This window comes from Oenanthe melanoleuca, chromosome 4A, assembly GCF_029582105.1.
Source record: "Oenanthe melanoleuca isolate GR-GAL-2019-014 chromosome 4A, OMel1.0, whole genome shotgun sequence".
Lineage (NCBI taxonomy): Eukaryota > Metazoa > Chordata > Aves > Passeriformes > Muscicapidae > Oenanthe > Oenanthe melanoleuca.
In genome coordinates, this window is record NC_079338.1 from 3,730,206 (window position 1) to 3,747,360 (window position 17,155).

A 17,155-nucleotide genomic window follows, 5' to 3' on the forward strand; every position below is an offset into this window, starting at 1 on the left:
TTGTTGAGCAAAACACATGGACACATTCCCATAAGTGAGACATCAATGAGCTGTGTTGGAGTAATGGCAGCATTTCGATCGAATGCTGCTTTGATATTAGAGCTCGCTTGAGATAATTATCCCCAGGTGCTTAATCAACCATAATTAAATGTGTTAGTACTTTCTAAACAGCATACAACAGGCCAGATAAGGGCAGCTGCCTCTGGGGGAAAAGCAGCAGCTCTTTCAAGGGGAATGTGTAGCTACTTGTCACTTGTGCTGTCCAAGGGCTCGTGGAGGTGTCTGGAGAAGCAATTCAGCCAAGCCGAGGAAAACAACAGGCAGGAGAAAACAACCAGACAAGGAATTTGGCTGCACAGCTAAAAATACCCCCTCCACACCAGTTCTCAGAGAAAAATCAAATGATCGCCAAGACTGGTGCTAAGTTTGATTCATCTAAAAACATCTAACCGGCTGTTCTCTGCCTCCCCATCCTGCCACTCCAGAAACACCATGAAAACAGAGAAAACCATCACCCACAGAGTTCACAGGATTCCTGAGGCCACGAATAATGATCCACTCAAGCTAAAACTGCTGCTTGCACATAGGAAAATCAATACTCTGCATGTGCAGGTGCTCATGGCACTGAAGTAGGTCAGTGCCAGGGCACTGCCAGGGAATGCTCCAGCTCTCCCTCTATCCCAGGGGATACCAAAGGAAAGGATCAGCTCTACCTGGGTGCAGGCTCTGCAGACAACACAGTCCTCCCAGCATCATTTAATAAGTTCAAAGCCCACCATGCCTGCAACTCCCAAGCCCTGCAGATAATCATGCAGCAGTGACCAAGCATAGAGCAGGTGCTGAACATCTGCTTCCCTAGGACAAAACCCCTGCAAGCAAGCAGAGGGAGAAACAAGTGCATTCCCTCTGAGCATCCCCTGAGCATCCCCTCCCCTGCACCCTGGGCAGGTTTATTTTGGGAGCAGAACACTCACGCGGGCTGTGCGAGCGCATCCCAGCCGTGCTCCGGGCTCCCGGAGCAGCGGGCATCCCTGGAGCTCCCAGCAGGGCAGGGACAGGCTCTGGGTGCTCTGGGTGCCCGCAGAGCAGGGCACTGACCCCCCAGGAATGTGCAGGGGGGCGGCCTCGCAGCCAGCCTCAATCCCAGCTTTGTCCAGCGGCATTCCAGCAGCCTCCGACCTGCCCCAACCCCCTGGCTGCCCTCAGAGCACAAGGAGGGCAGAGATCTGCCCTGCTGCAGGGCAAACCCACGTGGGGCAGCAGGTGTGTGAGGGGTCATTGCTCTGGGCACTGGGGAAAACCCATCCCTTGTGCTGGGATGGCCAGCAAAGACCCTGGCTCAGATGCTGGAGCACACACAGGGGTGTTTGCCAGGGAAGGGATTTATCCAGGAAATCATCCCATCAAGCCTCAGTGACCCAGAAGGTAAATGGATCTTGAGATCTAATCCCAAAAAAAGTCAAAGGTGTCCTTGTTGTCCCCCACGTGCCCCAGAACAGTGCTGGGTACCAGCAGATGTTAGTGCCAGCCTGGACCAAGTGCAAATAGTTTCTTTTTGCCAAAAAAGCTCTGGGCTGGCTTCTTGTGTCCCCCACAGTCCTGATGCCCAAAATTTTTATCATGCTCTCTTCCACCTACAGGGAATGAAAGAAAAGCTCCCAGTATCTCTCCCTCTCTTTCCTGCCTGCACATCTGAGGGGTGCTGTCCCTCCCTCTGGGACCAGCTCCTCTCCTCAGCATCTCCCAGCTCCAGCAGAGGGGACAGCAGCTCCCAGACTGGAGGAGGGGGCTTCAGTGAGGCCAGGACACAGCTAAGGATGTGTTGTCTGCAGCTTGCCAAGGGCTTTCAGGACTAGCAAGGACAAGAGAGGGAGGCATTTCCTAGGTGGGAACAGCAGCCCCTTCAGACAAGGGGAGCTGTCAATAACAGTGCTCCTGCCCCAACTCCCCTCCTCTCTCCCAGCAAATCCCAGGGCTCTGGTCCCCTCACAGAGGCTGGGACTGCTCAGGCAGGTCAGGAAGGCTTTTCCCTGCTCATCTTGTTCTAGCCCTCTCCCTCCTCACTTCATTTGAGGGGCTGTTTATCAGCCACCCGTGCACTGGCCTGGCAGCAGCATTATATCAGCCACCCTGGGGCCAAGGAACCTGACTCAGCCACCAAGAGCCTCCCCCTGCCTCATTCTTGCATGCTGGAGCCTCTCCAGAGACAGCTCTGCCTTCCTCCTGCAGATCCCAGAATGGGTTCAGGCTGATGGTCAGCCACAGTAAGGAGAAACTTCATGCTCAGCCTTTGCTTTTTATGCCTGAAGTACAGTGAAAAAAGAAAAGGCAGAGCTGGGACCTCATTTGTCCTGGGAAGAACAGTACCAGAGCCCAAGGGAACCTTTGGCATCAGTGTCCAGTCAGGTGGGAGGAACCCTGGGACCAGCAGCTGCAGACAAAGAGGGATCCCAGCCTGGCAGAGCCCAGGCAGCATTTCCCCACACCAGAGGTGCTAAACCACCTCCTGACAGCTCAGTGCAGAGTGCAGACAGCTGCCAGCACACCTTTCTGTTCTTCACTCTGCTCTGCCATTTACCCTGGGGTCCCCAGAGATCCTCCTGCCCCTCTGGTGAGGAGCCTGGCCTGGGGCTCAGAGACCCTGGGGGAAGGAGACAAGATCTGTCCCTCAAGATAACCAGATTAGTAGGAGGTCAGATTCCTCCTCTGCCTTACAGCATCCACCAGGGGCTTATTTCCAAGCTCTTCTCTGCAACAAGGAAGAGTAGAAAACCTACATTTTCATCAAAAGCTTACATTCTTCCAAGTTTCCAGGAAAAAAAAAAAAAAAGCTCAACCAAATACATAAGAGTTCTTAACAGTAGCCTCTCATTCTTTGCTGTGAAAGAGGCTTGAAATCCAGCTCTGCAGGTTGTCTCTCTTCCCCTACTTTGGGAAACACTTTGCATCCAGAGTGCTGGAGGAGAGCACAGCTCTCCTTAAGTGCAGCTGACAGGGGGCTGGAGCTGACAGTCTTCCCTGCCAGCAGCAGCACAGGGCCTGCTCTGCCCCACAGGAATCTGCAATCTCCACAAAAAGCTGCCAAGAAAAAGGCCCCCAGAGCCAGCTCTTACCTGGGACAGCGGGCGGGCAGCGCTGCTGTGCTGTGCCTGCTCCGGGATGTGCCACTCAGGACATCGTGGGAGGACATAGAGCCATTCCTGCATCACCAGGGGCTGCATCAGAACTGATGGTCATGGGGATGGAGCACCTGAAAAGCAGTGTTAGAGTCCCTGGGTCACAGAGCTGAACCCCTTCCCAGCTGCCTGGAGTGCTGCCTCCATGGCAGCTGGAGACTAAAAGAAGCATTTTAAAATTTAATATACTTCTGCTAGTGTTGCAGTCTAAACATCCAATTTTTTTTTCCACCTGGTTATGTAATTTGTGGTATTGATACACTGTTAGTAAGTCCCACAGGTTATACTGAACTTTTAGGAGGGATTGTGTTTCTTGAACTGTACAAGATGCCCATGGTTTAAAGAAAGGCAGAGAGGATCCCACTGTCATGACCATTGTCCTAGTTTTGGTTGAGATAACATTCACTTTCTTCCTAGCAGGTGGTGCAGTATGGATTTTAATCCAGAGCAATTCATGTTTAGACAGAACAGACATATCCCCATAACAGACATCACTTTCAAACATATTTTTTCCTTTTATATTCAGAAGGCAAATTGCCTAGAGCCCCAGCTTCATGTATCACATACTGTGAGCTAGCTTTTTATGAGTTTTTGCTCATTATGAGCTATAAAATTCCCTTCATTATACCCATTTTTGAACTGCATGACCTGTAAAGCCAGTTAGCAGTGGCCCCTTGACTATTCTATAGATCAGAAATGCAGCCTCTGGTCACAGCACTGCTGGGTTTTGTTGTTTGGACACTAAATTAGCTAAAATTGGGATTTATTTCATTGCCAGCACCATCTCAGCTTTACAGAAAGCCATGAGAAAAAAAGCTCAGGGAAAACTTGGTGACTTCTTTCTTACTTTTAGAAGGTAAAAATCACCTGCTCCAGCAGAGAGAGCTCATGTCTGCATGGAGGTGAGGCTGCTTTCAGGGGATGAGTGATGCTGAAGGAAGAAGGTTGTTGACTGCTTCACACCCAGTTGGGGGGAATCCTCCTGCTCAGCCCTGGCAGGAGCAGGCAGCACATCCTGCACTGGTAGCAGCCCCACTGGACAGAGGGTGAGGAGAAATCCCCCTGGCCCTGTGCACACTGCTCATCTCTGACACTCTCACATCCCTCACTCCCCTGCCTGAGCTTTCACTGCCTCTCTCCCCTCAATTACACACATTAAGAGATTATCCTGTTATGATATTTTTTAATCCCTTAGTGATTTTTACAGCCATAATTCTCTCCCTTTCCAGCAGAACAGCCTGTGCTGAGCTCTCCAGCAGGCTGACAATCCAAGGTCTCATCCTCTCCCTCTCCTGCCCATTAGCACCAATGAGCACTGCAGGCTGTGTGTCCCTGCTCCTTTCCCCATGCAGGCTGGGGATTATGAGGGGATTATAAAACCCACATTAATAATTATGAATTCCAGGGTTTTCAAAGCCACCCAGCCTCTTGGGGCAAATTCACCACACCCAACTCCAAGGGTACAGATTTCTGACAGAAGGTAATAAATACCATACACAGAGCCATTTGGGCTCTGTTCCTCTGAATGACCCCTGAATGACTTTAAATCCAGCTGAGACACAATTGCCAGGGTGTGGAAAGCTATTCTTCCCCAAAGCCTCTAACAGAGGAGCTCCTTGAAGTCCTCCAGGGATGGCAAAGCCCATCAGGACACAGATGGCACAGGGAACTAAAGCCTGTCCAAGGCAGCAGTCACAGAACAAGTGCCAAGCAAAGGGCCCTGCCCAGCCACGTCCTGTGCAATTCCTTGCTGCCACAAACACTAGAGCAGGTTGGAGGGCAGTGGCTCAGCTGCCCTTTGCCACTCTGCAACAGCAAAGACAAAGCCCAGAGGTAGAGAACCCAGATAATGTGGAAGTGACTGAGCTGCACAGCAGGCAGCACAAAGGAGGACACTGAGGGGGAGAGAGAGACAACCAGACAGAGAGGCACGTCTGCAGGCAAGCCAGCAGCTCCACATGACCTCTTGCCAAATTCCCTGCTATTACTGGAACCAAGCAAGGAGAAATGCTCCTGGATCTGCTCTGCTTCTCTGCTGAGGCACACAGAACAGCTCCAGTTCTGGCACTCCTACTTTAGTGCTTCCGTAGAGATCTGTGTCTGGGCACTGCAGCATGTGGAGTAGAGATTTTGTGGATGCCTCCTGGCTAAATTCCTACTGCCTGATGCCTATTCCTGTTCAAGAGCCAAACCTGTGATCCACTTTGCCTCTCCCACACCTCCATTCATCTTCTGCTCTCTGCTTTAGGTTGGTGCTGGAGACCCAGCACACAACAGCCAAGGTTCAGCATCAGACAAACCAGATTTAAGTGCAGACAACAAAAACATCATCCCCACAGCCTACTCCAAGCCTCTGCTTGAAAAGGAGTTGAGAGATCCTCCTTTGGAGGACTCAGGGAGCAATGTGGTCAGGCTGTTCAAACAGATGTAAGGTGAGCTTGGTCCCCTGGGCACATTTCTGTGCAAGCAGAACAAACATCAAGGCTCAGGTGAGCAGAATTTCCACAGGTGGATGCTGCAAGAAGCAGCTTAGAGTCACCATGGAGCAGGCACTGGGGCACTGCACTCACACAGAGGAGACAGCAAGCAGGGAAACCTCTTCCACTGATGTCTCCCCTCTGATCTTTGCTGGATCAGGTGCACTCCAGGCACAAAGGTGATCAGATCAGTCCTCAGAAGCATCAGGTACAACCTCATTACCTGCACAACTCATTACCATTTGCATCCTCCCCTGAGAAAAGCACCCAACACTTGCCTCTGCTCTCAGTACACCCCAAGAAATGAAGCAGAACACCTTCCACAGTGCTGTGTTACAGCTTCCAAACACTTCAGTACCCAAGCCACTACCAAGATGGGATCTTGATGATCCTCTAGTTGAAAAATGAGAAAGCCAAAAATCTGGATGCTACATTTCAACACTTAAATGCGTAGGCATTAAAGTGTATTAAAACCAAAATAATTTCCTTTTTTCTCTTCCTACATGAGCTGCACCTGTTACAAATTCAGCACTGGAGAGCCTGTCCCACTCCCTTCTCTCCAGGCAGTCTGACAAAGGCACCTGGAAAAGCCTTTGCTCTACCAGTTCTGCCACACAACTCACTGCTCCACTCAGGGAGCTCTGTGCTTTCTGTGCCTTACAGACCTGCTGCAGCAGCATCCCTGGCTGTCCCAGCTCCTGCAGCACCTCTTCTCCATCCCAGCCAAAAGGAAGGTGACAGCTCACCACCACTGCACACAGTGCACAGCATTCTCCAATTTTGCTGCTTTTCTTTAGAATCCTCCTGATACAAACCCATATCCAAAACTCTCCCAAAAGTTAAGGGAATTCACACTGCAGCTGAACCTCCCTGGCTAAAGGAAACCCCCAGGATTAGAAACCTGTCACAGGAAGTATGGTGTAATGTCAGATGTTGAATTTCCAGCTCTATAACAGCAGCAAACCCAGCATACAGGCCAAGAGGTCTCTCAATCACACGGTTTATGCTTTGAATTGCTAATTTCCTCCTAAACATTCTTTCCTGAAACTTTTCACTTCAGATCTTGGCCTATAAGGAAAAAAATATGGGAACATCTTGAGGCAAGGCAGCTCAGCCTTTATCCCACGAGGAGAGTGGAAATACAAACATGTTCCCTGCTGCTGGAAATGTTAATGACTGTGTTGTTGTTTAACTTACTGTACAGAGAAGTAATAACATTTTAGCTCAGCATGTTCAGTGTCCTTTAAGGGGAAAGGTGGGAGGCTTGTGGATATTTCAGAGTTCAGCTCCCAAGCAGATGCTAACAAAGGCAGCATTCCCAGGCTGACAGACAGCAGGACTCCCTCGGCAGCTTAACAACACATCCTGTTCCAGCAAAAATTGTTTTCTGCACTTGTAAGTAAATAATTTAAGCCTGAGATCCAGGGCCAGACGACCTACTTCCCAAGACCCACTGGTCAAGGTTTGGTGAGAGAGAAGCAACCTTTGTCCCACTGAAATCAATACAGAAATAACACAGTTCACTCTCAGAGCGTGGGCCCTTAATCTCCATCTCTTTACAAACCTGGAATAGATACCCAAACACACTCCCACAAAAAATCATCCCAACATTCTCCTGGTTGTTATGTGCTCCCTGAAAGGGGACTATCAGCAATCTTCCATATGTGGGAGCATTTGCAACCCCATCATATGAGTGCTAAAAATCCCAGAGACCAAAGCTGCCACTGGGCTTCACACTGCACTGCCACCAAAGAAGCAGGTCCCCTTTATTAATTAAAATGAAGTGTGCTTCAATTAAGCACCTGTCCATAAGAAGTAACATAAAACCTTTGTACTGAGCAAGCAGCACAGAAGATGTGTTATTCACTGAGGGTGGGTGAAGTGGGGACTCTCACCTCTAATGAGCTCCTTTCTTAAATGGCCACTTGGACTTTGAGCTCATAACCAAAATGTCATTTTAACTCAATGGATAAACAGGTGCCACACATCTTAATAAGGAAGCAGCATCTTTTCCCCTGGCTCACTCACTCTCCATTTTCCCAAGCAACAGAATATACACACTCACAGTCTCAAACTGAAAAATTTCACCAGTTGGCTTTGCACTAGGAAACTGTGATGATGATGTCCCCACCTCACCAGGTGAGTGTGGGTGTATGCCCACAACATGGTCATGCAGAACTGACTACCCCTCTCTCTGCTCAAAAATAACTTACGGGATTTTTTAAGGGAAGATTGAAAAACCTAAATTTCTTTTGCATGTTGTTTCAGACTCCCAGGTGGGTTTTAAGTTGCTCTCTCTAAAACTCTCTTTTTCTAGGAACTTTTCCCATCTCTTAGCAGATTAAAGCACTGAAATAATGACTGAGCAGGCAGAGGAGGCAGCTGTGAGCCCACAGCCCTGCTGTGCTGGACACAGAGGAGCTGCTGCCTGATAGACCTGACAGAGGGAGCAGGAGAAGGGCAAGCAGCAACCTCCCAAAAGGGACAGCAGAACAGTGGGGAAATCACTTGCTTCATGACTGAAACAAGGCTGCACCAAGCATAAAAATGGAACACATTCCTTCAGAAATGTGGCTCCTGTAACCCTGAAACCTGCCAACTTAAACCAGTAAAACCCTCAAGCCTTGTCTTTGCCTTTCTCCTCCAAGCACCTGAACTTTCCCTTCCCTGCTGCTGGAAGCAGCAAACAAGTTTAGCTGCATTGTGAAAAGCACATCACCCATTTGCCATGCTGTGTAACTGATCAACAACAGTGGGAAGAGCACACCCACACTCAGCTGTGATGGCCAAGGTAATGCTGCTGACTCCTGGCTTCCTTGGCACTTTGCTTCTCATTCTCACTGTAAAGCTGGCACCTGCTTCCCTAAACTGAATACTCTGCCTTGCCTCTAAGGTCATCTTTATTATAAACTCCCTGCCAAAGCACAAGGGTCTCTGGCCTTCTGAGGACATGAATTTTATGATCAGGCTGTGTGTCCCATGGAGTCACATTTCCTTTCCCTATTTGAGATGTATCAGAGTGACCTTATTCTTACGCAAAGGGAAACGGCAAAGGAAAATGGGATGGATCTACTTTGGCTCAATTCTGAAAAGATTGGTTTCATCTTCATACACCTATGAAAATGAGAGTTTTTTGAAGACTGAATTCTTTCTGGTCAGTATGTCTTATTTAATGAGACTTATAATTCCCCTCTTATGCTTTTATCATATCATATCCAGGCTAAAGTAGAAGCCTTGAATATATTTCTCAAAACACAATTATATTGAGAAATTCACCATATGTCTCCAGAACTCAGGACTTTTGTTTGAATCCATTCATTTAAACCCTTCTCTGTCTCACTTTGTTTAGTTTTGCAAAGAGCCACTCCAACCTCAGCAGCCCCATTCATAGTTAGAGTCCTGCCAATTTTAGAGAGCAGCATTGATGTGCCCCAGGTATTAATCCAGAGACGTGGTCCTCATCTCATCTCAGCTCCTTCAGCTGACAGAGAGGACCTGAACACAGCATCACATCAGAGCACCCACTCCAACACTTCCCCTCCAAGCACTCCAGGCACCCACATTCCTGGACACTGCTGCAGAATGAGGCTGTGGTCCAGTTCCTTTCCCGAGTGCCACCACATCCTTGCTGTCTCCAGAACCCTGCCTGGACAGACACAGCAGCAGAGAAAGCAGCTTTCAGCACGGGGAGCTGGCAGGGGCAGGAGGGAGATGGCACCAGAGGCACAGCAGGCACAGGAGCCACACATGGGTGCCAGGAGAATGGGAACCCTCCCAGCACAGCTGAACCTTGTGGCTGGGACCTCACACAGCTTCTTCAACAAGGGCTCTGTGGTCAGGCAGGAAAGGCCATTCATGAGAATAATCAAGCAAGAACTCTCACAGGTCCAAGATAGAGGTGAGCAGCAGCAGGAGAGCTGTGAGGGACCTTGGATTAGGGCACAAGGAAAACAAACTGACAAAAAATTGACTACACTTCTGTTTTTTGTTTTTTCCCCTTCACTAAAACCCAAAATACAAACACACACTGGTTTCTCCCAGAAAAAGCATGGCATGTAAGGGTGTGGGAGTAATTGCTCCACACCCCTGTCACTGCACATGGGCAAGCTCAGCATTGAAACCCCACAAATACAATGCTGGCACTTCCACCACTGGACCTCCACAGCTGTGATGCTGTGCTGGAGGGGAGGCTGAAGGAAACAGGCTGGACTAGGGACCTGTAATAATCTGTGGCATAAAATCTTGAGAAAGCACAGCCCAGGCTGTCCTGTCTGGCAGGGAGAGGGAGGCAGAGTGCTGAGCCCTGGGGAGCAGGAAAGGTCCTGTGCTTCCTGCAGGCAATCCTGCAGTCGGTCAGGGATGCCTGCATCCAAGGGAAGGTCAGTGGTGGCAATATTAGCCCTTGAGAGGGGAGGAGAAGGAGGAACGATGAGTGGAAGGAGAAGCTGGGGGAGGGGAGGGCGGACACATAAAGGAGCAAGGCTGGACCGTGCAAGGTAGTGAATGGAAAGGGCAGACCTGGGACTGTGGGCTGATCGTGGCTTGCTCCGTGAGGAATATTTGGGTCCTTCCTGCCTGATCCTCCCAGGAAGATGCTAGAAGGCCACCGTGCACCCTGCCCGGAGCAGCCCTTCAGCCCAGGCGGAAACACTGCCAGGCTAAATGAGCCTTCAATGTGCAAAGCATCAAAGCCGTGAAACTGGGATGCTGGAGGCTGCTGTTTGCATCGGGAATCCGCATCCCTAACTGGTCCCCAGCCTCTCCTTTGTGGAAATGGTCTTGGCCACCTCTCTTGCTCTCACCTGACACCTTTCTTTTCTTCTCTGCAAGTTTCCTCACCCGCACATGCATGGGCAGCGCTGCTGCCAAGGGACACACATACACACGCACACCCCCAAAGAGCGCATTTCCCAGCTTAAACCATCTGCCCAAATATCTCCCCTTTTCCAGCCCAGCCAGGATCTGAGTGGCAAACAAATTTTGTCGTGGCCTACCTTCCGAGTCGGGCAGGTCCAGGGCGCGGGGGCAGCGGGCTCGGGGCTGGCTGTGTGAATCAGCAGCGGAGTCCCTGTGCCAGGGATGCATGCTGAGCCCCGGCACCGCTGCTCTCCTCCTCCACCGCCCCGGCTGCTGTGTTGCTATGCGATCACAGCACCGCGAGCAGCATCTCGCCGAGCCTCCGAAGAGACACCCTTGACTCGGCAAAAAAAAACCACAGCGGGCAACGAGGACGAGCCCGGCAAGTGCCCGGCCCTTGGCAGAGCCCGGCCGGCGATCGATCCGGAGGAGGACAGGGAGAGGAGCGGGGATGCAGAGACGGGCACGCACGGGAGGAGGAGACAAAATACACATGGAGAGGGGGAAAGGAAAGGGAGGAGGGGAGATGTACAAACACGGAAAGCGCCGTGGTCTGACCTCTGGAGACCTGACACGGGCTGCTGGGCTCAGACACGCTTCCCGCCGCTCGCCGACATCTCCCACCGCCTCCCGGGGCTGGCGTCTCTCATTTTAGGTTAGATATGGCCACGCGTGTGCTGGGAAATGCCAGACACATTCCCCTCCTTCCTTAGCCACAGTTTGGGTATCTGACACAAGATTTTATCATTTAAGAATAGCTCGTTTTAAAATTAAAGTTAAGGAGCAAAGATAGGATTATCATCTAATTTCGGATGTGCTTCCTATTCTTCTTAGAAAATAAAAATAAGTAGAGGAAGGAGGTAATTTTCCAGGCTGGGGAGATCTTTTAAACGTATCCGTCTTTTAGGTAAGGGTATCTCGTCTCAGCTCACAAGAAACAGGATTTGAGCTGCTAGCTTAGCTGAGCACACAGACACAGAGTTGGGATTTTGGTCCATATATAACAGTTTACAGTTTTTTTAGATCATTCCACCCAAGGGTTTCAAACTGCCCAAGTCACCAAGTGATGCTATTTTCATATAAAACAAAAAGAAACAGAATTAAATTACTTGGTGAGAATGAGGATTCAAATGTAATCCCAGCTCTGTGTTTTAAGCACTAGACTGTCTCAGCCTTTCCATGGGAAAATTAAAACTCAGGAAATACAATCTTCCTGGTCCTTGTCAGAACAGTCTTTAGTGAGTCTTAGCCCCTTTTTTCCCCCGGAGTTGACAGACTAAAGATGTTAATTTTCTGCTCACACAGTCATGTTATCCAGAAATATCAGTGCTGTTTGTAAACATTTTCCATTTCTATACATTTATTTCCCAGCTCAAGCGTATCCCAAAATGCAGGTTCACTCAGCTCACTCAGACCCAGTAACAGCTTCACAACTCCACTACATTCCTGAAAAATCACTTCTGGCCAAGCCAGCAATGGAAATAACATCTGGCAAACTCTGTGCAGCATCACAAGGCTTCCTGCAGGTTTAAGGGCAGTGGTCAGGAGATGGTGCTGCACAGAGGGACAGTGCCCAGCCCACCCCAGGGCAGCGCCCAGCAGGGTGGGGAGCCCACGACCACCTTTCAGCCAAAGAGCAAAACTTTAATCCCACACCATGGGGATGTGAATGGATCAAAAGCTTTTCCAGGTCACCAATTTAAACATGGCGAAGATATAAAATTCAAATTACAGTTGATCTTGTGGAAAATACATTTGAGAGAGTCCTCAAGAAACCAGTGAGCTCCTTGTGATGGTATCAGCTGGAACCTGCAGCAGGTGGGTGGCTGACCCTCAGGAAGTTCTCCCTTCATCCTAGATGGGTGCACCAGGAGTCAGGAGCAGAGCACAGTGAGGCACAGAAGACCCATGTAACTACACTAAAATGAGATTTTTATTCCTTATGGTTGGTTCCAAAAGGAGCAACACTGAATACTTCAAGTACCAACCCAAGAATTACTTATTCACTCCACACCTTCTGCTCTTAAAAGCTTCTTCAATAGATTCTGCTTCCACAACAGCTGTACTGATGCAACAAAATCCCTCCTGGAAAGCTGTATTTAGACAAAAAAAAAAAATCCAGATATGGATCAGAAGAGAAAAATGAGCAGAGACTCTGCTGGGCTATTTTTGTGCACACACACAAATAATAAATCTTGGGTTAAATAAGGAGAGTGAGGGGAAAAATAACAGCAGAGTCTGGAAGAGCTGTCCAGGCAACTCCACAAACACCAGAGAGACACGACCAAATCTGATGGCAGCATGTGTCTGTCACCACCAGCATCTGTAAGGGACATGACAACATGGATAAACATATCAAGGCAAGTTACACATGCACACAAGACAGACATCAGCACAGAGATATGAACAGACAGCATGAACCACAAAAACAAGGTGCTTTGCAGTACAAGCATCCTAAATTATTGATGGTTTAAATGCAGTAGAGAAAAAAAAAATCTCTTGTGTCAGTTTAGTTGAAAAACCAGAATCTATGCTGGGAGAGTTGCTTCCAGGGCTGGGAATGTCTTCCCAAGTTCTCCAATACTTTCTGGTTTAAGGATATAATTAGGGCAAGGAGAGGAGGAATTCAGAACTCAAAGGGAACGAGGGAGACCAACTCAGATGTGTCATAATCGCAGTTTTCACATAAGCACTACAACTTTTTTAAGTGTTTGAGAAGGCTTCTGAGATGAGAGGCTAAATTTGGTGTGCTTTGAGTTTTGAAGAGAACTTCAGCCAAAAAAATCTCCCAAGGAACTCTAAGAGCTGAGCTTCCAGAAGATACAGTGGAACTTACTTTATGTGTACCCCTAATGAAACATTCCAGATATTTTATGTTTTATGAAACAGCAAATATGTACCTTGTTGGCAAAACTAACAATGTCCACCCTTCCAACAGGGACACCTCAAGATGCACAGTGCTAAATACAGTGTACAATCATACAATGGGTAAAAATTGGGACAAGTTCAGGCTTGAACATAAAATTGACATATATATATAGAGACACACACACTGACAATATTTTTAGTTTGAAAGTTTTAAAAGCTAGAAATGATTGCTGTATTTGCTTTCAACCTAAATTCTGTATTACATTCTTCATATACAAAGCCATTATTATTAGTAATTTGTAAGCTGAAATATCCATGACACTAATTATTCTTGCATTACCAACCAAATAAAAACATTACCTAAAATTCTGGCATTCACATTTTCAATATAAAACTTCAGGGTTCAATATAATTAAAGGCTATTACTTTTACATTGTTCTTCCCATAAGTTCCCACCAATTAAACTTTATCTTCTAAAATAGTCCTTGTCACAGGGAATTGGTTCCCAAAATGTACAGCCTCTTTTCCCTCTTTTGAAACATCGTATCTCCTGAGAGTTCACCCCCTCTGGAACAGAAGAGGGATATTGTTACCATCCTTTGGAAACTTTGGTACATTTTTTTCCCTTTCAGAGTAAACCTCAAATTTATCAATTTATCCCAATTAAGGTGTTTTAGTGAATGATGCTTTACCCAGGAACAGAATGTAAACTTATCCTTGTTAAAAAGAGAATACAGACACCAGAAGAGCACTTTCCCTAGAGCCATACACCCACAGTCCTTGTGGATCCATCTGCTGAAGAAGAGTTTGTTGAGAGTCCTGTGAGCCAGGACAAGGTCCCTTACGGCTTGAAGAAATCCAGTTTCTCCCCAAGTGTCTACTAATCCCTGTTTTCCTGAGACACAGAGCTCCCTCACCTGGGTCTCCTCCTAATTAAAGCATCAGACAGGACTGGGTTCTCTCACAGCTGCCCACATCCAAACAGCTGTACCTCTGTTTTGATTCAGGATCATTATCTCAGTGGTTGTGCTGTTCCTACCTGGGAAGGGGGAAGCCAGAGGAACAGGTTTGCACAAAGGGACAGACCTGCCCATTAATTCCAGTACATTACACAGGCCAGCAGGCTTGGGAGCAGAGCACAAAGAGCCTCTCTTCAACAAGAAGGAACAAAACTAGAATTAGGGCCCCAAGAAAATAATTTAGTTGACTGGATATTGTACCATCCTGGGGGGCTTTTTTGTTTGTTCTGTTTAAATAACTGATATAAAAGAAATAACTCTACCTTTTTTTGTTAGCATCAATAAGCACAAAAACCTTCCCAGAGCAGATTCTACCCTACTGAAAGCATTTAGAAAAACAGCAGGGTACTTTCTAAACACATGGTACCTGGGGTGAGAGAGAAGAATGGGCAGAGAACTGATGCAAGCAGACAGTTGCCATGCACTCAGAAACAGAATGAATCCCCCTTTTCATTTGTTCCCATACAGCCCTTGAAACAATCCCCCCAAACGAGAAATAGAGGCTATAGGGAAGGAAGGGAACCTTTTCAGAGCAGCAAGTACCAAAAGTGGGGTGGGTATCAAAAGAGTGTAAAAGAATTTGGGAGAAGAGATGGAGAAAGAAAGACAAAGGAGGAAATGGTAAAGAAAGCAAAAACATGCAGGAGAGGAGACAAGGCAGATTTCAGGGGCTGTTTTGTTCTTCAAAACCTGTCAACAGTATGCTTTCTTATCCCCCTCCTTATTTACTGGGCTGTGCACTCAAAGGAGCAGGAAAGCAATCACACAGGAGCTGCTGAAGATTCACTTGGACAGAGAACAGAGGTGCCCTAAGAGAAAGGAAACTGCTTAGTGATCCGTGCACAACAAACCATGATGGGGATGATACAGGCCCAGAGACTTGAGAGAGAGGGCTGGGAGGAAACCTGCAGAGAGCAGCCTCTTCCTGCAGAGATCATACTCACAGGCAGCACAGACACTGGAGCAGAGCAAGTCAGACTGCACAGGGATACAGCTGCACATGAAAATCTATGTTCACAGCAGAAGCTTATCCCTGAATTCTTCAAAGGAAGAGCCCAAAGGATTTGGGCAGAGACTGAAATTTTTCAAAGTATCTGTTGCAATTTGCAGCCTAAACCCAGTGCCTGAAGCTGAGGAGATCAGTGACTTAAATATCCTATGACTGAGGCTGTGCTGGAACAGCCCATCCTGTGTCACGTTTCTGGCAGGTACCACAGCTTGCCTGCTGCATACTCACTCATTAAACTGCAGAATGGAATCACACCTCAGCCTACAGATTTCTAAACACTGTCAAGGTTAAAATGGTATTTAGAGCCTGTGTAGGTACCTGCAGCTTTTCTTTTTTTTTTGAAGATGAACTGTTTCGGTTTCTACATTTGTGCATGAGTGAGCCTGGAGATTAAAGCCTTTAAAAAAAAATAAAAAAAAAAATAAACACCTTACCCTCTGTTATGCAGACTTTTTACTCCTACAAGACAGGAAGCTGAGAGGCAGAGAGGCATCCTCACAAGGTACACACCTTGCAGAATGTTATTTATGTACTTCAACACCTCCCTTGCCAACTATAATTACTTGGATAGGTCTAACAGCTACATACAGTTCTCTCAGGAATCCTATGCCCAAAACCACATCACCAAATGCTAAGAACATAAAAGGCAGTCTTGGTCAAAAGCAAGGTTTAGTGGCATCCAACCTTTTTCAGATCATAATTCCATTTTAAAAAACAGAGCCATAATGAGGGAAACCCATCGGTACAACATAAATATTCTTTCCTGGAAGAAAATACTTGAGGACTTTGTTCTTTCAAGATATTCATCATCCAAAGCAAGCTTTATATCAATCTCTGTTGTTTTTCATCCAGACTAGATGCATCCTCTGACTAAAGAGCACATAAAGAGCTCCCTCACACAGTCACTCAGGAGCCATGGAGCTACAAATCAGCCCAGTGTGTATTATTAATGACAAGTTATCAGAAGATCTAGGACAACAGCCAGGCAGGAGTTTCACTCTGCTGTGATTCTGTGAAGAAAATGAACTCTTTGCCAGGTCAGATCCCACAGTTTCCCTTGCTCCTGTCTCCACTGTGCAGATTTGTGATAAGCCATTTTGTCACAGCAGCCAGGAGGTGATTACCCTGCCCTAGAGACCTTACAACTGAGCTTTGCCTAAAAGACTGAGGTAACCACGTGAGGAGACATTGAGTAGAGGCACAAAAGTCTCAAACATTGTATAAAAAAAAAGGCAAAGTGAATTTTATTTTGGTAGCTGTTAAATGTTATTAGAAGAGTTCAGGAGCACCCATATTGGCAGTTGTTAGAGCTGCAGAACAAGCCTCACAGATTCAATTTTCTGAGTGGTTACAGCTGTACCACCTTCTAAATCCTTGGGTCCTGATTTATTCATGGCATTAGGAATGCAAAATGCAAGCAGAGGGAAGTAGGCCAACAAAAGAATAGAAAGCAGGGATACAGAGGAACCAGTTTCTTCATTCCAGCTGAAAACAGGTTGAAATTATTAACTCTCTCTGAGCAAGCTCTCTCTGAAAAGGCAGTAGACTGTGATGCATAAAGATGCACAAATGAGTCTCCCACCACAAAATAAAAATGATGAACAGAAACACAAAGCAAACATGGCTTCAGAAGAAGAATTTGAATTAACTCTAGCCCTAGGCATTTGGATTTTCAGAGGCATAATGCTCACTGTGTCTGACAGGGAGGGGTTAATGGCTTTGGTTTTGTGAACTGGAGACCAGATGTTC

At 47.4% G+C, this 17,155-nt stretch overlaps 1 protein-coding gene across 1 annotated transcript in view; it reads right to left on the bottom strand.

The window, feature by feature from the left end:
• DRP2 (dystrophin related protein 2) overlaps positions 1-10,885 on the bottom strand; it is a 30,308-nt gene extending 19,423 nt beyond the window's left edge. The window contains exons 1-2 of the mRNA XM_056491341.1: positions 10,648-10,885; positions 3,114-3,250 (exon numbers count right to left, since the gene is read on the bottom strand). Of these exons, the coding sequence (XP_056347316.1) occupies positions 3,114-3,221 (108 nt within the window). The 5' untranslated portion in view covers positions 3,222-3,250; positions 10,648-10,885. The remainder of the gene's footprint in view (positions 1-3,113; positions 3,251-10,647) is intronic.
• Between the last annotated feature and the right edge of the window lie 6,270 nt (positions 10,886-17,155).